Source organism: Pelophylax lessonae (genome assembly GCF_965119305.1).
Source record: "Pelophylax lessonae genome assembly, chromosome: 4".
Lineage (NCBI taxonomy): Eukaryota > Metazoa > Chordata > Amphibia > Anura > Ranidae > Pelophylax > Pelophylax lessonae.
The window spans coordinates 601735654-601760189 of NC_138771.1; the positions used below are offsets into that span (position 1 = coordinate 601735654).

The 24536-nt window shown below is 45.3% G+C and overlaps 1 protein-coding gene across 1 annotated transcript; it reads right to left on the reverse strand.

Annotated features, from left to right (window-relative positions):
• Positions 1–1925: 1925 nt before the first annotated feature.
• LOC309552813 (uncharacterized protein) lies at positions 1926–23882 on the reverse strand (the record flags this gene model as incomplete). The annotated part of the gene is made up of 2 exons (XM_082253725.1): positions 1926–3632; positions 22794–23882. The coding sequence occupies 2 exons, from the start codon at positions 23880–23882 to the stop codon at positions 1983–1985; spliced, it is 2739 nt and encodes a 912-aa protein (XP_082109851.1). The 3' UTR covers positions 1926–1982.
• Positions 23883–24536: the final 654 nt, after the last annotated feature.

Here is a 24536-nt window from a genome sequence, read left to right on the forward strand (position 1 = left end):
CAGCTATAAAGATCATTGGTGTTAAGGCCCTTTCTCTCTCTTGCTCAGCGTTCATAAACATTTTTAGTTGACAGTGCATAAATATTCCTGAAATTTCTTGTCCGATTTTTTTTTTTTTTTGGGACATTTGTTCCTAGACTTCCGGGTTGTCAGCAACTTCAGATCATGCGCGGTCTTTCGTATCCGATTTTTCACGGACGTACCGCCTACACTACAAACGAAAATTGGTCGTCTGGGGACGGACGATAAAAATTTTGGTGTTTGGCCCTCCGTTTTTTTTTTTCGTTTAAAATGTCGGCATCAGCTGCTGAAAGTTGTGTACACACTAGCCGAAAATCGTACGATTTTACCTCGGAAGGGAATTTTTGTCAGATTTTCTACTAGTGTATACCCCACTTAAGTGAAAACGTATCTGTACGGCACAAATTGCTCCTTGCTGAAGGAACCCCTAGCAACCTCTGGAAGGACCCTAGTTTAGATAGGCATACCAAGCCATTTCCTCCCCAGCCTAATTGTCGCTGGCCTGCCCCTTTCATTCATTGGATTTCAGTTTTTTCAATCATCGAGGCTCAGTATCACATGTGGGGGTTACCTAGAGTGGTCTGCATACACATAAAGCCTACCTAAGAACCCCTCCAGACTGACATCCACCCATCAAGACATTTTGATCTTTGCATAACTCCTCCCAAGAGCCAACCAAAAAACAAAAAAACAGGAACCGGGCAGTTAAAAGCCTCGTACACACGCAACAATTATCGGCCGACCGAGCGGCCGTCTTTTGTCCAGTGTTGGTTGAAATGTGCTCTAGACTGCACACAAATTTTTTCGGCCAACAACAACCAACTTCAGAAGTGATGTCATGTGCTGGTTAACTTTCCCTGTTTTTTCTTCTCTGAGCATGCCCAGTCTTGTTCATCTGATATTTGTCTGCCGAAATCTGTACTGACTAACAATCGGCCGTTCTGGTGACGGCCAACAAAAATTTTATAGCATGCACACCAGATTTTGTTCAGCCGAAAAGTCGCAGTCGGTTGTCGGAAGCATCATACTAACAAGCCGACAATCGGCCGATCGGACGTTGGCCGAAAATTCACGGCCAACAATCGTTGCGTGTGTACGAGGCTTAAGTCATAAGGGTGCTAGAATGCATCGCATACTAGCACATTATGACAGACTTACCTGTATACGAAAAGCGCATTGTCGCTGCTAAAGGCGCTTCCATCTTCACTCGGTCTTCTTTCTGGGTTCCAGAGTTTCGGCTATCTGACTGGCTGAGCCAGCAATGATGTAATTCCTGCTCCTATGCGCCCGGGAGTCACTGTTTACTGCACGGCTCTGAATGAACAGCACGGGTATACTGTCCCTTCAGAGCGCATGTGCTGGGGACATCACAGGCTGCATCTAAAGTAAATATGTCCTAAACGGTGCACGTTTAGGAGATATGTACTGTACCTGTAGGTAAGCCCTTATAATAATCTTACATGAGCATTTACTTCCACTTTATGAGTAAGGCAGTGTGCTGTGATGTTTTTAGGAAGCTATATACAGTATCCTACCAGCCCCTCCCACCAACCATTATCTGCCTGCACTGTATAGAGAAGCAAAGAGTTCCAGTGATGGTATAAGTGGGTCTAGAATAAGGCACGTAATGAAAACTAAAAAAGTTTTATTAAAAAAAATGTCATTAGCACATTGATGAGGAAAGAGGAGAAACCAGGGAAGGCGAAATAAAAGCGGATTACACTTAAAGTTTTAATGATTTGGAAGTACTTAATGAAGAGAGAAAAAAAAAAAAAAACACTAATTGTACAGAAATTTTTTTGTCTGAGATTATTTTTATTCACAAAAAAAAAAATTACTTTTACTTGTCCCTTAACATAGACAATAAACCAAAAAACCCCCCCCTAAATTATGACCACAACCATATTGTTCAGCGTCCGCAGTTCATGTTTCCTGGAAAATCTCCTCCTATTTGTATGTATTTAGTTATAAGGATTACTATTTGCGTATTCATTGAGAATTGCTGAAACCGTAAACAAATCTTTTCCTCGAAGCATTTTCAAGAGATCTGCTGACAGGTTCTGTATCCCTGCATCTGTAGAGCCACGTTCATCAGGATAACACTCCCCCCAGTCTGCGTTCCGTGCTGTTGCAAAATCACTGTCCAGTTTAGCGCGCTTACCATAAGGCATGTCACAGTCCCTGTCTTCCCATGCAGGATCATCAAATGACCTTGAACTAAGTCCACTGTAATTAGGTCTGGCTTCTCGTGATCTGTAGTCTTGTCCTAAGTCACGCTCATAACCAACATTTTGAAACTGCTCGTTTTCTGATCTTTGAATGCGAGGAGGCAAAGAGCCCCTAGAAAAGGGCGTTTGCTCTGGGCCATAGTCATCATATGCTCGATTTGAACCTTTGTTTGAAATATTGCTATAAGAGGGTTCATCCCAGTCTCTATTGTACACACTAGATTTTCTACTCATATCTACAATGAAATCACGTTCAGGTTCATTGGACCTGTAGCGCATAGATTGGTCAGAGTCATCATACTGCCTTTTATTAGTATTCCCATATTTTCCTGCCATCAGTCGCTCAAAGCCAAACTCTTCATTGCTTCTGGATGTGCTAACAAACTCTGGCTGTCGTTCCATATACGGGTGCCGCTGGGCAGTCTGGTCCATTATCACTGCTGATTTGAACCTCACATTACTTTCTCGGTTTGGAAGGTTCTGGTTTCCAGGCAAAGATGTATTCATGTTCGGCTTTCTGCTTTGCTTTGACTCTCCCCTTTGCATTAGTAAGTTCTTATTTGCCTGTGCATTTTTAACAAGGGTTGCATTTTGTGGCACAGAGGCCACTGGCATCGATAAATTAGGACTGAACTTAGTCGTAGCTGCAGGATTTTTAGATGCAGATCTATTCAACTGCTGATATGCGGAAACGTTTTCCATACTTGCCCGATCCCTTGTCAAAGGGCCAGCTTGCATTACCTGGTTTGCTGGTGTATTTTCTAGATTTGTGTTATTATCTAGCAAAAATGATTGTAACATCAGTATTTCTGAATCCATCTTTGAACTGTTTGCCGTTGCAGAACTATCTGGAAGCAGATCAAGCAATGCTATTAATTGCTTAAAAAACTCAATATCCTCATCAGTTTCCTCAATCTCTAAACCGGAGTTATCTCGTGCTAAGGGCATTCGAGGATTACGGTTTAATTGTGACCTTTGTGGGAAAGCAGCATTGGGAGGCTGGAATGGTTTGTTGGGGTGCAAAGGACGACCTAGGGTATGGAGACTGACGTTTCCTAATTCTAACAGTGGGAATATATTCTGCTCTGCCAAGCGTGTTCTAATAGCATTCTTCACTAATGACGAAGCTACATCCTTTGCCCTGGCCACTTTCAATGGGAAAAGAGCCTCTTCTTTGAACTTGTCCGTGTAAACCTTCACTACAGATGTAACCTTCTGTAGGAGCCTTGTGACAGTAGCTGCTTCATCCTCACCATCAATCACAAACGAGTCCAGAAATTTCAGAACTTGCTTCATTTTTTTTTGTTTTTCTCCTTCAGCACCCCACCTTGTTTTTCGCTTGGATTGTTTAGCTTCTGTTGACTTCACATTCATCATTGGTACCTGTAATATAGAACAGAAATATTACATTTTTGTGAAAACAATAAAAAATGTTGCTACATGAATACTAATCAATAGGCCAGTGTGCAAATACATCAGCTGCACTATATCAATTCAGCTAGTAATATTAACCACTTGCGGACTGCCCTCAAATGTACTACTGCATGACAAGTCGTTCATTATTTCCAATGAGCCACATTCACATCTGTGCGACTTGAAGACGCACCAATTTCAAAGTAGTCCCTGCACTACTTTGGGCATGATTTTGAAGCGTTTTGAGGAAAAGACATTATAAGCCCACTAAAACTCCCAACAAAGTCGCATCAAAATCGCAGTAAAATTGTGCGACTGAAGTTGCACAAGTGTGAAAGGGGCCTTAAACCTTTCTGGGCCAATGTCATTAGTACAGTGAAAGTGTATATTTTCAGTAGGTACTGATACAGAGTATTTTCACAAAAACTCGTGAAAATTCTCCATACTCTGTGGTGAAATTTGCACCCATACAAAATTACTCAAATCGCATGCAATGATAAGGAATGCAGTGCGATTCTTGTCAAATTGCATGCGGTTTCTTACACCGCTCCCATGTGAGCCCAAGCTGAAATCACAAAAAAAAAACCTGGGTTCACACAGGAGCAGATATTGATCTAGCCAGTTAATTAGCAGAGGGGGTTGTTAATCAGTTTCGGTAGCTTTGGTGTTAATGAAATTACCAACAGGTGCATTGGATGGGCAACAATGAGACAACCTTCAAAACAGGAATGGTTTTACAGGTGGAGGCCACTGACTTTTTTTCTCTACTCGGCTTTTCTCACTAGTTTTGCATTTGAGTAGGGTCAGTGTCACTACTGGTAGCATGAGACGATACCTGGACTCTATAGAGGTTGCACAGGCAGTCCAACTCCTCCAGGATGGTACATCAATATGTGCCATTGCCAGAAGGTTTGCTGTGTCTCCCAGCACAGTCTCAGGAGCATGGAGGAGATTCCAAGAGACAGGTAGTTACTCTAGGAGAGCTGGACAGGGCTGTAGAAGATCCTTAACCCATCAGCAGGACCGGTATCTGTTCCTTTGTGCAAGGAGGAACAGGAGGAGCACTGCCAGAGCCCCACAAAATGACCTCCATGAGGGCACTGGTGTAAATGTGCTTTTCACAGATTTACCCTGAGCATGTGACAGACATGAAAGGGTCTGGAGAAACCATATAGACTGTTATGCTGCCTGTAACATCGTTCAGCATGACCGGTTTAGTGGTGGCTCAGTGATGGTCTGGGGAGGCATATCCATGGAGGGAGAGAAACCATGGAAGAAATCGGCGCTAATTCTTAAACATATGCAAAAAGGCAAAAGATGTTCAAAACAGATGATATATAGAATGCACAAGTATTAATAATAAATGCAAATGCATACAGTAATAAATGCACAAGATCGTGCCCAGTAAGTGATGAAGTAGTGCACAAATAATGTGCAAACGGAAAATGGTTTGACAGGGATAGTTCCAAAACATAACCAGTGGTGAACTGTGATTTCAAACTATACTGCCAAAAGAAAAGACCATCACTCCAGTGGATAAAAATGAATATGTGCAGTGGCAATACGTTGATAATAAATACAAAAGAATATGTCCAATAAATAGTGAAACAGTGCACCAGCAGTGTGCTAACAAAAAATAGTTTATAGTGAAAGTTCCATAAACATAGCAAGTGATGGCTGTGATTCCAAAATAAGTTGCCAGCAGAAAAAACATGTCACTCCAGTGAATCCAAATAAATGTGTGCAGTGGCCGCTCATCTTAATGCACACTCTTATGAATGTTAGAAAACTCCTTTAGGTGTAATAAGGACCTCTTGTGGGATAGGATGGATGGTGGGATTTAAATGATGCACCTCTCTCCCCTCCGTAAGGATCAATCCAAAACGCTATGCTGGTAGTGACCAAATGCTTCTCAGATGTGTCTCATAATTGGGGCGATTAAAATAAAGGGCATCATGGTGCAGTATGTCGAAATAACAATTTTAATGTAAAAAAAAAAAACACTTACAGTAAAGCAGAGAATCACGAGCTGACCGCAGATGCGGTCTACAATGGGACTTCCGGTTACGACCGTAAACCGGAAGTGATTTCACCCTTGAAAAAGTCACGCGTGGAGTGATGCAATGCGTCGGGAGGAGCCGGGTGACGTCACTTGCGGTTTACAGCCGTAACCGGAAGTCACATTGTACACAGCATCTGTGGTCAGCTTGTGATTCTCTGCTTTACTGCATGTGTTTTTTATACATTAAAATTGTTATTCCGACATACTGCATCATGATGGCCTTTATTTAATCACACACACATATAAAAATGGAATATATCTATCTATCTCTATATATATATATATATATATATATATATATAAGGAATGGACTTATTTACAAATCTCAAACTTTATTTTATTCACAATATAATATAGATAACATATCAAATGTTGAAAGTGAGACATTTTGAAATGTCATGCCAAATATTGGCTCAATTTGGATTTCATGAGAGCTACACATTCCAAAAAAGTTGGGACAGGTAGCAATAAGAGGCCGGAAAAATTAAATGTACATACAAGGAACAGCTAGAGGACAAATTTGCAACTTATTCGGTCAATTGGCAACATGATTGGGTATAAAAAGAGCCTCTCAGAGTGGCAGTGTCCCTCACAAGTCAAGATGTGCAGAGGATCACCAATTCCCCCAATGCTGCGGCAAAAAATAGTGGAGCAATATCAGAAAGGAGTTTCTCAGAGAAAAATTGTAAAGAGTTTGAAGTTATCATCATCTACAGTGCATAATATCATCCAAAGATTCAGAGAATCTGGAACAATCTCTGTGCGTGAAGCCCCGTACACACGCATCGAAAATTGGCAGGGAATTTTCATCCAATGTCCGATCTGCCGATATTCGGCTTGTTAGTATGATGCTTCCGACAACCAAATCTGGTGTGCAGACTATAAAATTTTTGTTGGCCGTCAACACAATGGCCGATTTTCGTGCAGTAGTACAGATTTCGACAGGGAAAAATCTGATGAGCAAGTCTGGGCATGCTCAGTGAAGAAAAAACACAAAGAAAACAAACCAACACATGACATCACTTCTGAAGTAGAATTTTGTTGGCCGAGAAAATTCGTGTGCAGTCTAGGCACATTCCAACCAACAAAACACAACTTGGACAAAAGTCGGACAATCGGTCGGCCGATAATCGTTGCGTGTGTATGAGGCTTTAGGGTCAAGGCCGAAAAACCATATTGGATGTCCGTGATCTTCGGGCCCTTAGACGGCACTGCATCACATTCAGGAATGCTACTGTAATGGAAATCCCAACATGGGCTCAGGAATACTTCCAGAAAACATTGTCGGTGAACACAATCCACCGTGCCATTCACTGTTGCCAGCTAAAACTCTATAGGCCAAAAAAGAAGCCAAATCTAAACATGATCCAGAAGCGCAGGCGTTTTCTCTGGGGTAAGGCTCATTTAAAATGGACTGTGGAAAAGTGGAAAACTGTTCGGTGGTCAGACGAATCAAAATTTGACGTTAGTTTTGGAAAACTGGGACGCCATGTCACCCGGACTAAAGAGAACAAGGACAACCCAAGTTGTCATCACCGCTCAGTTCAGAAGCCTGCATCTCTGATGGCATGGGGTTGCATGAGTGTGTGTGGCATGAGCAGCTTGCACATCTGGAAAGGCACCATTAATGCTGAAAGGTATATCCAAGTTCTAGAACATCATATGCTCCCATCCAGATGTTGTCTCTTGCAGGGAAGACCTTGCATTTTCCAACATGACAATGCCAGATCACATACTGCATCAATTACAACATCATGGCTGCGTAGAAGAAGGATCCGGGTACTGAAATGGCCAGCCTGCAGTCCAGATCTTACACCCATAGAAAAATTTGGCGCATCATAAAAGAGGAAGATGCAACAAAGACCTAAGACAGTTGAGCAACTAAAAACCTGTATTAGACAAGAATGGGACAACATTCCTATTCCTAAACTTGGGCAACTTGTCTCCTCAGTCCCCAGACATTTGCAGACAGTTATAAAATGAGGAGGGGATGCCACACAGAGGTAAAAATGGCCTTGTCCCAACTTTTTTGAGATGTGTTGATGCCATAAAATTTAAAATAATTTTATTTTTCCCTTAAAATAATACATTTTCTCAGTTTAAACATTTGATATGTCATCTATGTTGTATTCTGAATAAAATATTGAAATTTGAAACTTCAACATCATTGCATTCTGTTTTTATTCACAATTTCTACAGTGTCCCAACTTTTTTGGAATCAGGTTTTATATATATATATATATATATATATATATATATATATATATATATATATATATTAGGGATGCACCGAATAATCGGCGGCCGAACATTATTCGGCCGAAAATAGGGAAAATGGCACTTTCGGTGTTCAGCCGAATAATTTAAGCCGAACACTGTCTCTCACCTCATTGCGGCTCGCGGTCCTCTATTATGTCCTCTGCAGTAACCCTCTAAAATGTATGCATTCTCTGTAGCTTCCGCCCTGACCGTGGCTCGCGGCTCCCTTCCCGCTGGTGTCCTGTCCGGCCGCGTAGGGGGGTGTGACGTCACGCGCGCGTCCCGCCCCCTGCTCCTGACTGGCGGCTCCTTCACACTTGGTCCACGCCCCGCCCCCCCTGTTCGCGGCATTTGGCTCTGGCTGCAGTTATAGAGGTATGCGATGTGCAGCTGAGCACATTTGGGAGAGAAGAATACAGTTGCTGGCAGCTGCACAAGCATTAGTGTGCAGACTGCCATATGTTGTTGCCACAGTGCCCTATAAAGTGCCCCTTGACATAAAATGTGGCCATCAGCGTGCCCCTTATTTTATGCTAAGGGACATGCTGATGAGCATATTTTATGTTAAGGGGCACTCTGATGGGCATATTTCATTTTAAGGGGCACGCTAATGGGCATATTTTATGTTAAGAGCAATGCTGATTTAAATGTTTTGTTTTGCCCATCAGAGTGCCCCCTAACATAAAATGTGCCCATCAGCGTGCCCCCTGACATAAAATGTGCCCATCAGCGTGCCCCCTGACATAAAATGTGCCCAGAGTGCCCCCTAACATAAAATGTGCCCATCAGAGTGCCCCCTAACATAAAATGAGCCCATCAGCGTGCCCCTTATTTTATGCTAAGGGACATGCTGATGAGCACATTTTATGTTAAGGGGCACTCTGATGAGCACATTTTATGTTAAGGGGCACTCTGATGGGCATATTTTATGTTAAGGGGCACGCTAATGGGCATATTTTATGTTAAAAAATGCGAAACACCGCGTTCGGTATTCGGCCTTCGGCCAAGCATTTTATTATTATTCGGCTTCGGCCAAGAATTTCATTTCGGTGCATCCCTAATATATATATATATATCTATCTCTATCTATCACACACACACATATCTCACACATACATACACTCAGCTTGTAGGACGCAGTAGGTTTCACGCAAACCAATCAATATACACTTATTGGGATTTTTTTTTTTTTTTAATTGGATATATTTTATAGCAGAAAGTAAAAAAAATTGATTTGTTTTGTTACTGTAAAATCCCTTTCTCAGAGTTCATTGACGGACACAACTGCATCTTCTTAATCTATGACAAGACAGGGTTTTTTAGCCCCACCTACAGGAGTAGGACACTAGGCAGAAAAAAAAAAAAAAAACTCGGCACCTCCTATGGGCAGGCCTCCAGTCAGTCACAAGCAATGTCAAAGGAGAATTTCCGTAGGGGGGTGCTGTGTCCGTCAATGAACTTAGCGAAAGGGATTTTACGGCGAGTAACAAAAAAAAAAACCCTGTTTTTTTGTCTTACCGTAAAATCCTTTTTTCTGATGTTCATTGACAAACACAGCTTCATATTTTCATTGACCGTTGGGTTATGCTGCTCTTCATAGGAGTAGGACACTAGGCGGAAAAGAGTAAAAGCTCAACTACGCCCCTAGGGTAGTCACAGGTGGTATACTCCCTCTTCCTGCTATAGAATCTCAGTTTAGTAACAAGCAGTGTCAGAAGAATACATAACCCAACTCCACAGAGGGGTGGGTGCTGTGACAGTCAATGAACATCAGAGAAAAAAGATTTTACTGTAAGACAAAAATCCAATTTTCTCTTTTGTTTCTTAGAGGGACATAGCTTCATATCTTCATTGACCGTTGGGACGTCCCAAAGCAGCGTCATTAAGAGGGGTGGAAAAAACAGCAAAAAACAACCAAATTCCCAAAAAAGGCTAAACATAGCCAACCAGGTAACCAAAGAGCCCAACCAAGAACAACTGGAGCTCACCTACTAGGAAAAACACACCTTCAGGAAGGTGATGGTAAACCCTCAGACTGCCCTAGGGGCGTAACCAAAAAGGTTTCCGCCTAGTCTTACTCCTGAAGAGAGAGCAGCATAAAGCCTGATGGTCTGAAGACATTGAGCTGTGCCTGTCAGTGAACGAATCCCAAATTTTCTCTTTCGTTCATTGACGGACATAGCTCCAGAATCTTCGTGACCATTGGGACATCCCAAAGCAGTGTCAAAACATGATAGGTGGGAAAAAACAGCAGAAAAAAATTCCCAAAAAGGCTAAACCTAGTCAACCAGGTAACATGGAGCTAAACCAGGAACAACTGAAAAAAAACACACACCTCAAAAGAGGACTAATCCTCTCAAACAGCGGCCTGCAAAACGTTGCGTCCAAAAGCAGCATCCGCAGATGCCAGCACATCTATTGTATAAAATTTTGTGACGGAAGGCCCAAAGGGCACTAAAAGCCCACGTAGAAAGCGCCTTACCAGGGAATGGAGGAGCCTGACCTTTGATGCAATAGGCCTGCACCACCACCCATCTTGTCCATCTGGAAATGGCCTCGTCAGATGTGACCAACCCTTTGCGAGGTCCATTTATAAGGAAAAATAGTAGGACTGATTTCCTAAACTACTCGGTTGCCATAAAGGTACATCCTGATCGCTCGACCCACAAAGTTTAAAGGCAATCTCCTTAAGATGTTTAGGCTTAGAACACAGGGAAGGCAACACAATGTCATTAAACAGATGGAAACCAGAAACAATCTTAGGAAGGAACAACTGACCAGACTGAAGCACCCCCTTATCTCTGAACCACTAGGTAAGGTGAACGACAAGACAACGCCACCAAATCCGACACCCTTCGTGCAGAAGTAATAGCCACCAAGGCGGCTACCTTTTGGGACAATGTAAGCAGAGATACCTTGCAACTATTTCAGAAAGGCGGGTACTGGAGAACTGACAGCACCAAATTGAGATCCCACAGAGGCAACGGAGACTGTACTGGGGAGCCAAGTGGCGAACCCCCTAAATAAAGGTGCGAACCAAAGAACGTGTAACCAAAGGACGGCAAAAGAAGACTGCCAAGGCCGAAAACCTGGCCCCTGATGGTACCCAAGGCCAGGCACTGCTCAACACCTCGTTTGAGGAATGCAAAAATCCGAGCCACCAAAATGGAATGGGGATGAACCCCAAGGAGACTCTCCGCACGCAAGGAGGTAGATTTCTTATTTTTTTTACAACATGGAAATAACCGATTCAGACAACCCCCTATCCTGCAACACCTGGCCTTCCAACAGCCAAGCCAATAAAGCCAGCGACTGTAAAGCAGAATGGAAGATTGGCCCATGGGCCAATAAATCTTCTCTGAGAGAAAGTCTCCAAGGGGCATCGGGGACCACCAGTGCCAGTTTGGCGTACAAAGACCGGCGAGGCCAGCCTGGAGCCACTAGGATGACTGAATCCCTTCTACCTTCGCAGAAAACTCTGCAGAAATTTTTGCGGGGGAAAGGCATATATCAGAAGATACTGGCCCCAAGGAGACACCAGTGCGTTAGTGATGTCGGGCAAAGGATCCCAAGACCTTGCCACAATTCTCTCATCTCAACAGGGAGGTACAAAGTCCAACAGGTCCACCTCGGGAGTTCCACGCCAGAGACACAGCTGAACCTTAGAATGCCGGCTGTCTCCCAAGCCCCGTTGGTGATAGATATACGCCCCGGCCGTGGCATTGTCTGATAGATCCTTACCTGGCACTCCTAAAGGCGATTTGTCCAGCAAACCAGACAAATCTATCGCTAGAAGTTCCAGTATATTTATCGGTAGTCTTGACTCCCCCAGAGCCCAGACCCGTTGAGCACATCCATGCCCAAAACGCCTCACCACCCACCCAGGCTGGCAACCGCGGGGACGGAACCGCCTCAAAGGCAGCATAACCCAATGGTCAAGTAGATTCTGGAGCTGTGTCAGTCAATGAACTAAAGAGACATACTGACTAACTTGTAAACTAGGCCTTGTAAGCACTGACAGAGCACTGCAAAATGACCTCCAGCAGGCCACTGGTGTTAAAGCGGATTTCCGGGCACAAAAACGATATTTTTTTTTGTGCCCCTCCGCTAGGTAGACCTGACCTGAAAAGGAATTGGATAGTTATTTTTTTTTTTTTGTTCACTCACCTTTTAATTGAAGATCGTAAATACTCACCTCAGAGTACTTCCTCCCTCGGAGCCGCGGCTCACCCCGTCACTTCCTGTCTCGCTATGATTCCTGGGAGCTGAACGTCATAGCTCCCAGGAATCAATGCGACGGCACCAGCCCCGCTCGTCATTTCCGGGCGGCGCCGCATTCCCCTGCTAAACAGCTTCTGGGCATGCCCAGAAGCTGTGGAGGAATGCGGCGCCGCACCGGAAGTGACGAGAGGGGCCGGTGCAGGCGCATTCTGGGACAAGAAAACACGGAAGACGACACAGAAGAGGACCGCGCCGGCTTCAGCTTCCCACAAGAGAGATGGAAACGCTGTGGAAGAAATTTTATAAGTAAGTATTTCTTCTAAAAGGTAAGTGCAAACTGGGACAGATCAGAGGCTAGCCATTGTGGAATGTACTAGCCCTGACTGTCCCGGGGGTATGCTTATTGAAAATTGACTTCTGTGCCCGGAACTCAGCTTTAATGTCTCTGACCAAACAAACAGAAACAGACTATATGAGGTCTGTCTGAGGACCAGACATCTTCTACTGGGCCCTGTGCTCACTGTCCGGAACTGTGGAGCTTGATTGGCATTTGCCATTGAACATCAGAATTGGCAGGTCTGAAACTGGCACCCTGTGCTTTTCACAGATTAGAGCACATGACAGACATGAAAGGGTCTGGAGAAATTGTGGAGAATTTTATGCTGCCTGTAACATCATTCAGCATGACCAGTTTGGTGGTGGCTCAGTGATGGTCTGGGGAGACATATCCACGGAGGGACACACAGACCTCTACAGGCTAGACAATGGCACCCTGACTGTCATTAGGTATCCGGCTGAAATCCTTGGACCCATTGTCAGACCCTACACTGGTGCAGTCGGTGTTGGGTTCCTCCTTATGCACGACAATGCCGGTCCTCACGTGGCAAGAGTATATAGCCAGTTTCTAGAAGATGAAGGAATTGACACCATTGAATGGCCCACACGCTCGCCTGACCTAAATCCAACAAAACACCTCTGGGAAATTATGTTTCGGTCCATCTGACACTATCAGGTTGCACCTCAGTCTGTTCAGGAGCTCAGTGATGCCCTGGTCCAGATCAGAGGAAATACCCCAGGACACCATCCATCGTCTCATTAGGAGCATGCCCCGACATTGTCAGGTATGCATACAAGCACGTGGGGGCCATACAAACTACTGAGGGCCATTTTGAGTTGCAAGGAAAATTTCAGCAAAATGAACTAGCCTGCTGCATCATTTTTTCACTTTGATTTTTCGGGGGTGTCTGAATTTAGCCCTCTGTAAGTTAATAATTTTCATTGACATCAAACGATAGGACATCCTTTTGTTCATTACACATTACCCAGTCCATATCAATATAGATATCCAGGAGAGATCGACCGATTATCGGCAACACCGATATATCGGGGGGGGGGGGGGGGGATATGCACTTTCCCCGATATATCGGAATCGGCCTTTGGATTTAACGATATTTTCGTGACGTCATTGCGTATGTTGCGGCACGCGCCTCCACGTACTGGGCAGCTCTTAGGCCGCCTCCCTCAGCCTCGTTACAGTGTGTTTTACCCGCCGCGGCCACACTGGAGTCTGCATGCTGCACAGGCGGTTGGTCGGGACAGTGAGTTCTACATCTAGTGAGTGATAACAGTGACAAACAGTCTGACACACGTTCTGTATCTCTTCTGTTCTGTCACACAACCCCAGCGGCCAACCACAGCTGCCCGATGCCAGCCAGCCACCCAGTACCACACACCCACTGTGTACCAGCCAGCCAGCCACAGCCCCTGGGCCTGTACATGCCAGCCACCACACAGGGTGCCAGCCAGAAAAGGTTGCAAGCCAGCCATCAAAGCGGTGCCAGCCAGCCAGGGTGCCACCCACCCGGTGCCAGCCAGCCACCCGCCACAGGGTGCCAGCCAGCCACCCGCCACAGGGTGCCAGCCAGCCACCCGCCACAGAGTGCCAGCCAGCCATTTTGTTTAACCCTATATTAGTGTCTGACTCTTGTTTCAATGGAGATGGATGGAGATAGAAAAATTAAAAGTATTGTCTGGGACTATTTCTCTTCTCCATCTCCAGGAAAATCAGCAGCACTGTGCAACACTTGCAAAAACAATGCGAGCATGGGATCAATAACTGCAAAAACCAAAAATACGTCTAATCTAAGAGTTCATCATGTTGAATTGTATAATGCAGCACAGAAAAAAACAAAGAAATCACAAAGTGAATCATCCCTATCCCAGGCAACAATAACAGATCTGTTTTTTTTCTGAAACCTGTGGCTAAAATCTGATGGAAGATCCCAACTGCTGGACAGAGTAATCACAGAGATGATAGTGACTGATAACCAGCCATTTACAATAGTGTCTGACTCTGGATTTAAGCGGTTGATGTCCATAGTTGAGCCAAAGTACACACTGAAGAGTGACAAATTTTATCGAACTGAAATGCTGCAAAAGATTCACCAAAAGGTCGTTGACAAAGTAAAGACTATGCTGCAACCAGAGAATGCTGGCAACTCACTCATTCACGACGGACTGCTGGTCAGGACTGAGTCTTACATGCCATTTAATTGATAGCGGATGGACAAGAAAGCATTTGTTATTGAATTCAAAAGTGATGCAAGGATCCCACACTGGGGAGTACATTAAAGAAAAGTTTCTAGGCATGCTAGAAGAATGGGGAATCACCAAAGACTGAGTGATGCTTGTGCTGCGAGACAGTGGAGGGAACATGGTTAAAGCTCCTCCTCCTCCTGACGAAAAGAAAAAAGTCAAGAGCAAGAAGAGAATGTTTCTGATGTGGAAGAGCAGGATGCAGGAGAAAAATGTCCCAAAAGACAACGGACAGAAGAGAAAATTCATCGTGGTCAAATAGATGCCATGTTCAGCGTTTTATTGGGGCCTCGTGGAGAGGATTCATCAGAATCGGAAACAATGAGCCTGGATGATGAACTTCATCTCTATTTGAAGAAACCAGTAATTGACAGAAAAAGGGATCCTGTTCAGTGGTGGAAAAAAAAAAAAAAAAAAAAATGAGGCACGCTACAAAAGGCTTCTCGTGCTAGAAGATACCTTTCTGCTCCTCCTTACACAGTACCAAGTGAGCGTTTTTAGTGAAGTGGCAGCAATTTATGAAAAGAAAAGAAGCCATTTAACTGGTGAACATGCTGAAATGTTATGCTTTCTGTACTATAACATTGTTCTACTTAACGGAGTATTGATTTGAAAGTGTAGTAGTGTCTGTCCACCAGTCCACTGAGTCTGTCCAATCCACTGTCTAGCTTGTGTATCCAATTTTTCTAGCAGTTTTGCACTGACTGCGCTGCAAAATAGACATAGTAGACAGTGGATTGGAGTCAATGCCAGTGGACTACTGCTGCAGTAGAGCACCACTCACTGCTGTAATACTTTAAAACCACTACTGCAGTAGTGCAGTAGGGATTTAAAATTAATGCAGTGAGTGAGTGCCCTACTGCAGTGGTAGACCACTGACTCCAGTCCAATCCACTGTGTAGCTGTTGCCTAGCTTTTTTTTCTAGCAGTTTTGCACTGACTGCAATGCAGTAGTGAATTAAAAATATTGCTGCGAGTCCACTACTGCAGCACTTTATTATGCATTAATGCACAATCAGAGAATGTGAAATGCAAAATTGCAAATGTCCCTGCAAGTGCACTTTTCCTATCAGTTTTCATGCAGTTAAGGTGTGAAGAATGTTAAAAATGTTAATAAAGATTAAACATGCTTATTAAGAGATTTGTGTCGAAATTTGTTTTTTTTTTTGCAAAATGTTACGTGTGTGAAAATATCGGTTGATACAGATATGCGATCGGCAAAATATCGGTATCGGCAACAAAAAACCGATATCGGTCGATCACAAATATCCAGTATGATATTTTTCCTTGTTGAGATCTGATGTGTTTTCAAAGTGTTCCTTTAATTTTTTGAGCAGTGTACATACATGCATACACACACAGCTCATAAAATTAGAATATCATCAAAAAGTTAATTTATTTCAGTAATTCAATGTAAAAAGCATATTTTATTTAGATGCATTACACACAGAATGATACATTTCAAGCATTTCTTTCTTTCTTTTAAGGATCCATTCACACTAACTGACAAGTCGCGGTCCCTCGCGGTCCATTGACCGCTACAGGACCCGTTCTAATAGGAGCGACACAAGTCGCTCCGACTTAGAAAAAGGGTCCTGTACTACTTCAGGGCGACCTCGGAGCGACTTGCATAGACATTATATGAAGTCCTTGCAAGTCGCGCCAAAGTCGCGGTGCACGGGACTTCACAAGTCGCCCCCGAAGTAGTACAGAGTCGTGCCGCTGCAGTGTGAATGCGGGCTAAGTTTTGATGATTATGACTTACAGCTAGTGAAAACACAAAAAAATAAGTTTCTCAGAAAATTAGAATATTACAGAAGACCAAAAAATAAAAAAAGGGGGATTTTTAATACAGAAATGTTGACTTACTGAAAAGAATGTCCATGTACAGTATAGAATGCACTCATTACTTGGTCGGGGCTCCTTTTGCATTTATTACTGCATCAATGCGGCGTAGCCACATTGATCAGCCTGTGGCACTGCTGAGGTGTTATGGAAGCCCCAGGTTACTTTGATAGCGGCCTTCAACTCCTGCATTGTTGGGTCTGGTGTCTTTCATCTTCCTCTTGACAATATCCCACAGATTCTCTATGGGGTTTAGGTCAGGCAAGTTCACTGGCCAATCAAGCACAGCGATACCATGATCATTAAACCAGGTATTGGTACTTTTGGCAGTGTGGGAAGGTGCAAAGTCCTGCTGGAAAATGAAATTAAATCAGCATCTCCATAAATCTGGTCAGCAGAGGGAAGCATGAAGGGCTCTAGAGTTTTCCTGCTAGCAGGCTGCACTAACTTTGAACTTGACAAAACACAATGGACCAACACCAGCAGATGACATGGCTCCCTAAATCATCACTGACTGTGGAAAATTTTGCATTTCATTTGGAAATGAAGGTCCCAGAGTCTGGAGGGAGAGTGGAGAGGCACAGAATCCAAGTTGAATGAGATCCAGTGTGAAGTTTCCACAGTCAGTGATGATTTGGGGAGCCATGTCATCTGCTGGTGTTGGTCCACTTTTTTATCAAGTCCAAAGTCAGCGCAGCCCTCTACCAGGAAATTCTAGAGCTCTTCATGCTTTCCTCTGCTGATCTGCTTTATGGAGATGCCAATTTCATTTTCCAGCAGGATTTGGCTTCCATAACACCTCAGCAGTGGCACAGACTGATCGCCTCCATGCCGGGCAGCATTGATGCAGTAATTCATGCAAAAGGAGCCCCAACCAAGTATTGAGTGCATACTATACTGTACATGGACATACTTTTCAGTAAGCCAACATTTAAAAAAAAAAAAATAATAATATTTTTTTTTGGTCCTATGTAATATTCTAGATTTCTAAGATACTGAAATTTAAGGTTTTGCACTACCTGTGAGCCATAATCATCAAAATTAAAAGAAATAAAATACTGGAAATGGATCACTCTGTGTGTAAAAAAGACATAAAATTTATGAATTTCACTTTTTGCATTGAATTACTGAAATTATTTAGATTTTTGATGATATTCTAATTTTATGAAATGCGTGCATACATATATATCTGCACTCGGTATAAAAACAGTGATTACATACCGAATAATAAACACTCAATAGTGCGTCCATTTAACACAATTGTGCTCTACATGCATATAAAAGTGAAAACAAATAAAAATAAAGCTTTATTTTTTCCACTTTAAGAGTCGGTTCACACTGGAGGCGACACCACTCCTTACTACTTCGGGGGCGACTTGTGCATTACCATGTACCACGACTTCGGAGCGACTTGCAGGGACTTCACATAATGGAAGTCTATGCAAGTCCCTCCGAGGTCGCCCCGAAGTAGTACAGGACCCTTTTTCTAAGTCGGTGTGACTTGTTTCGCTCCTATTAGAACGGGCCCTGTAGCGGTCAATGGGCCGCGAGGGAGCGCGACTTGTCAGGCTGACAAGTCGCGCTAGTGTGAACCGACTCTTAATGCAATGAGAGCACAGTTGTGTTAAATAGATGCACTAATAAATGTGTTTAATATTCGGTATATAATCACGGTTTTTATACCTAGCGCTCATACATAAAATATCATATTTTATACCACTCAAGTGTGAGATAGCTTCAGCTTGTAAAAACTACTTTATTTTAACTTAGCTTGGCCTAAATAGAATTTCTTTGATCCCCATACCCTGCACTTGTGTTCTGTCGCATTCCAGCACTATGGTGCCCTGTAGTATCCAACAGTTGGAGGACCCAGCCCATCAAATTGGCTTCGCAGAGGGCTGGTGGACGTACTGTTGGACACGGCTGTAGATCTCAGAACGTAGAGATTAGAACTGCTGGGACAGTGCTATATTTTCTGCTTGTTGAACCCCATACAGTATAAAGGCAAAGCTTTCTTTTTTTTTATTATTATTTAATGGTGAGGAGTTAGAACCACTGTCAGGGATTTTTTTTTTTATTGCTCTCTGTCCTCCTTATGGAGATTCACTCCCTAAGTGCCCCGATCACCAGGAATAACAGTGAGGGTGAACCCAAAATGGTTGACTTGCCAGCAGAATAGGAATATAGGAGAACTCTTCCAATGGGGACACTTTTTCCTGTGACAATTAAGGGGGATTTTCTTCACATTGGTAAAATATCCTCTCACTTCCTACTGAGACTTTTCTTCTAGGGATGCACCGAAATTAAAATTCTGGGCCGAAACCGAAAATGCAGGATGCCCTTGGCCAAAAACCGAAACTGAAAATGACTTTTTCCCCCAAATAATTTTAAAATAGATAGAAGAGGGGCATACACCAAAAACAGGCAGCGACGTACACTTGTAGCTGCCACCCTGTCGTAGTATATGTACTGTGACGGGTTGGCAAGAGGTTAATTTAATTACCAATGGTATTTGTATCATTCAGCATGAGGGGGTTAATGTATTGCCACTGCTGGTCACTGATGCATTAGTGACCGACTAGTGGCAGTTAATTAACCCCTCTGTGCTGCATTAGTGCAACCAGTATCAGTGTTAATGAACACTGGTTGCACTGATACTGGTTGCACTAATGCAGCACAAAATGCTTAATTAACTGCCACTGGTCAGTCACTAATGCATCAGTGACCAGCAGTGGCAATACATTAACCCCCTCATGCTGCATAATACTAATACCATTGGTAAGCTCACCTCAGCTTCCCCCCCCCCCCCCCCGCCTCAGCGTCCCTCCCCATCCCAAGGATGCTATCTCCTTACTCTCACTCAGCTCCTCCTGTGTCTTTCCTTTTAAAAGACCCGCCTCTAGGCGGCGGCCCGCCTCCCTGTGATGTCACTACTACTACAATGTGCATGAATGAACTAACACATCCGGCGGGCGAGCAGCCGCTAATAGCTATAACTATGTGAGCGCTTCACTTCCCTGTCAGAGGAGATACCCGCCTGATAGGGAAGTGAAGCGCTCACTTAGTTACAGCTATTAACGGCCGCTCGCCCGCCCGCCGTGTTAGTTCATTCATGCACATCGTAGTAGTAGTGACATCACCGGGAGGTGGGCCACCGGCCAGAGGCGGGTCATTTGAAATCTGCGCTGCGCCCGCGGCGGCCATCTTTAATATAGGCATCTTTAACCCATTTTTCGGCCGAAATGGAATAAGCCCATTTTCGGCCAAAAATTTTGGTTGCCGAAATTTCGGTGCACCCCTATTTTCTTCACTTCCTGTCCTGTAGACACAGTTATGAGAGACAGATGTAAAAAAAAAAAAAAAATAAAGAAAATCCGACAGTGGTTTTACCCTTCCACTACTTTACCCAAAACTAGGAAGGGTGTGCTTGTTCTAGATTAGGCAAGGCAGGGGATGGGAGGAGCTGGAATAGTAGCAGGTATGGTGGTCAGAACAGGCAGGTTAGGTTGAGCAAGCACAATGGTGACAGGATGGGGGTCAGGTGTGGTTGTGACATAGGTGGAGTGAAGTGTAGTGCCGAATGACAGGACAGAGGGGGTGTGCAGGCATGGAGGTAAGAGGTGGGTAAGTAGGATTGGAATTCGGGTGGAGGTAAGAGCAGTGGCAAAGGGCATGCAGGTGTGGTTGTTTGTGGAGGGTAGTGGCTGTGTGTGTGGGGGGGGGGGAAGGGGGGCAGGTTGAGTGCAGGAGGGAGGGAGGTGTGTAGACGTGGTGGTGAGTCGTTAGGAGTGGAATGTAAAGATCTGGTGGTGAGTGTAAGAAGGAGGGAAGTGTGTAGGTCTGGTGGTGAATGGAAAGCTGGATACACATCATATACATTTCTTTAGACTTTTTCCTTTAGAATGACCAAAACCAAATAATATGAGGTCAAACCTAAACACTTAATTTGTATGCAATCAGGTGGGCCCCTGCACTATTATAGTTGAAGGTAAATCTAAATGAAATCAAACAAGCTGTATAGTGTGTATCCAGCTTAACCACTTCAATACAGGGCTCTTTCACCCCCTATCTGCCCAGGCCAAGTTTGAGCTTTCAGCGCTGTCACACTGTGAATGACAATTGCGCGGTCATGCTACACTGTACCCATATGACATTTTTTATCTTTTTTTTCACACAAATAGAGCTTTCTTTTGGTGGTATTTAATCACCACTGGGATTTTTTATTTCTTACAAAAAAAAAAAAAGTTTCTTATTTTCTGGGAGTACATTTTGAAATAAGTAATTTATTCTCCTTCACTGATGTGCGCTGATAAGGCGGCACTTATGGGCATTGATGAGAAGGTACTAATATGCCGCACTGATGGACACAGAGGTGGCACTGATGAGCAGGCACTGATTGGCAGCTCAATGGGCACTGATTATGGGCACTGTTTTTGTACTTTTCTGTAATCAGGGCACTGATGATCAGTGCCCCGATTACCTGTCCTAGGCTTCCCTTTGAGGAGGAGCCACTTATCGGCTCTCCTCGCCACACTCTGAGTGTGAGGCGAGGAGAGCCGATAAACGGCACTTCCTCATTTACATGTGACCGCCTGTGATTAGACACAGCTGATCACATGGGTAAAGAGCCATGTCATTGGCTCTTTACCAAGATCGGGGTCACGCCTTGTCCTAGCAATATGGTGCAACCACGATGCGCGCCCCCCACGGGCGCGCGAGAGACTGTCCTGGTGCGCCGTCATATGACGGCGTCCCAGAACGAGAGCTGCACCGCTCCGCTGTCATTTGACAGTGGGCGGGCGGGAAGTGGTTAAGAAGGAGGGAAGTGTGTAGGTTAGGTGTTGAGTGCAGAAAGGAGGGTGTGGAATGTGCAGCGTAGTGGTGAGTACATGTCTGGTGGGGAATATAAGAAGGAGGGAAGTGTGCAGGTGTGGTGGAGAGTCCAGGTGGGAGTGGAATGTGCAGCGTGGTGGTGAGTACATGTCTAGTGGGGAATATAAGGAGGGAAGTGTGTAGGTGTGGTGGAGAGTCCAGGTGGGAGTGGAATGTGCAGTGTGTTGGTGAGTACATGTCTGGTGGGGAATATAAGAAGGAGGGAAGTGTGTAGCTGTTGGAGAGTTCAGGTGGGAGTGGAATGTGCAGCGTGGTGGTGAGTACATGTCTAGTGGGGAATATAAGAAGGAGGGAAGTGTGTAGGTGTGGTGGAGAGTCCAGGTGGGAGTGGAATGTGCAGAATGGTAGTGAGTACATGTCTAGTGGGGAATATAAGAAGGAGGGAAGTGTGTAGGTGAGTGCAGAAAGGAGGGTGGTGGTGAGTGCAGGTGGGAAGGGAATGTGCAGACAGTGACTAAAGTTGAGTATGCAGGTGTGGTGGTGAGTCAGGCCGAAAAGGGGTGTGCAGGTGTGTTGTTGAGTACAGGAGGGAGGGAAGACATGCAGATGGCAAAAAGGAATAGTGAAAAGGTTGGAGGGGATTGCAACAGTAAATGCTAGTGGGTGAGGGGCATGCACATATGGTGCAGAGTGCAGGAAGGATGGGGACATGCATGTCTAGTGCCGAACGCAGGTGGAAGGGGAGAATGCAGGTGTGGTGGTGAGTGTAGGCAGCAGAGGGACTTAGTGGTCAGTGCAGAGGGGTGTGGTGTTAAATGCAGGCTGGATGAGGGCTGCAGGAAATGCATGTGGGAGAGGGCTGTGATGATGCGTCCAGGGGAAAGAAGGGGGGGTGGCAGTGAGCGGAGGGGGAAAAGGGGTGTGGCAATGAGCACAGGCAAGATGGGGGGTGGCAGCGAGCACAGGCAGGAGGGGGGTTCGGCAGTGAGAAGAGGGGTGGCAGTGAGCACAGGCAAGAAGAGGGTTTGGCAGCGAGCGCAGGAGCAAAATGGGGGTTTGGAAGCGAGCATAGGGACAAGACACGGGGGTGGGCAGCAGTGAGCGCAGGGGCAAGACATGAGGGGTGGCAGCGAGCACAGAGGCAAGATGGGGGGCGGGGTGTGGCAGCGAGCGCAGGCAGGAGAAGGTGGGAGGCATGCAGGTGTGATGAGGAGTGAGAGAAGTTTTGGTTTTAGATAAACTGACAGAGGACCCCTTGAGTGGGGAATCCTGAACCCTATCCCCCCCGATCTGTGTGTGTGTTCTGCTCATAATACCATTCTTAGGACAGGGTCGCTCTTGTACATCTTGATCCCCTCTTCTTCCTCGATCTCCACGGCCATCCTCCTCATGAACAGCGCCCGGTCCTCCTTGCTGCTGAAAAGTGCATTCAGAACATACGGATACGCTTTGGCCACATACAGCTTGCGATGTTTAAACCCACACACATGGTCCAACATGGGGACCACGGCGCTGTCCATATCGCAAAGCTCACAGAAATACTTGTATTCCCATCGATTCTCTCGGACATGGACCCGGTACTCCAGGATGTACTCCAGTCCGATAACCGGCTCCCGGTCCTTCATGGGCAGGTAATCCTTCAGGACGTACACAGATTTTCGGATGTGCTCCGGGACCACTCCCTGGACAAGGCTCTGCGGAGGATCCGGCTTTTTTGGGACGTTGCTCAGCGTGGCCTCCGGATTTTTCTGCTTTTCCGGATCAGTGCTCGGCGTGGGCCTGGATTTTTCCGGCACATCGGGTTTTCGGCTCGGTGTGGTCTCCGATTTCCGGTCCTTTTCTCGATTGTTGCCAGACAAAGTCTCACGGTTTCGGTCCTTTTCCCGATCATTCCTCATGGAGCGATCATCTCTGTCCTTCAATGTTCTATCATCTCTGTCCTTCAATGTTCTATCATCTCTGTCCCCCAATGTTCTATCATCTCTGTCCATCAATGTTCTCTCATCTCTGTCCCCCAATGTTCTCTCATCTCTGTCCTTCAATGTTCTATCATCTCTGTCCCTCAATGTTCTATCATCTCTGTCCCTCAATGTTCTATCATCTCTGTCCATCAATGTTCTATCATCTCTGTCCTTCAATGTTCTATCATCTCTGTCCATCAATGTTCTATCATCTCTGTCCTTCAATGGTCTATCCCGAGTCCTCCCCTCATCCCGGTCCCTTCTGGTATGATCCGTCCTCTGGAAAGGTCTTCTGAGGTTCTCCATAGAGGAAGAGGGGAAGTCACGGTCAGGACTCCTCCTGTCTCTCGGTACAAAGTCATTTCCCCTGGGTGGGGAACGAGGATCCCTCCTGGCGGCTCTTCTGCCAGCTGACCCTCGAGGAGAACCTTCCCGCCAGCTCATAATTCTCCCAGCCCGAAGTGTGAGCGCCTAATGAACCTTCTCACCGGCTTCCCTCACTCACCAATGGGGCCACTCTCACACCGCAGCGCCAATACAATGATGGTTTAAAACAAATGGTGAGGCACACGGCTCAGTAACTATGGCGGCCAGGCAGGACTCCAGTGTAAAAGATGGCTGCGCATTCACACATGCGCAGAGCGGCTTCACTGGGATTTCCGCTATAGACTCCGCCCTTCCTCGCTTTATGTCAATTCCCGGTAAGGAGGAGGAGAAAGAGGAAACTGAGTAACCGATAGGCTGGCCGGCTATATTGAGGGCGGGGCCAGCTGTGGGGAGTGGAGCAACGAAGGGAAGGTCAAGATCAGCATGTCTGAGGCACTTAGCACTAGCTAGTCTCCTCCTCTGAGTCCGCCCCTCTAGTACCCTGCTCCGCCCCTTGTTTCCTATCTTATTTCCTTGCCTCCAATACTCCGCACATCTTACATGAGTGACCCCACTGTGTGTCCGCCGAGCCACACCCCCTACTATGACCTGGCTGTATATCCACCACCCCTTCATGCCTGCACGCCCCCCCCATGTCACCGTGCCACCCCCCCCCCCCCTATACCGCATGTCTCCATGCCTGTACCCTCCTCTCCTATATACCCCGTGTCA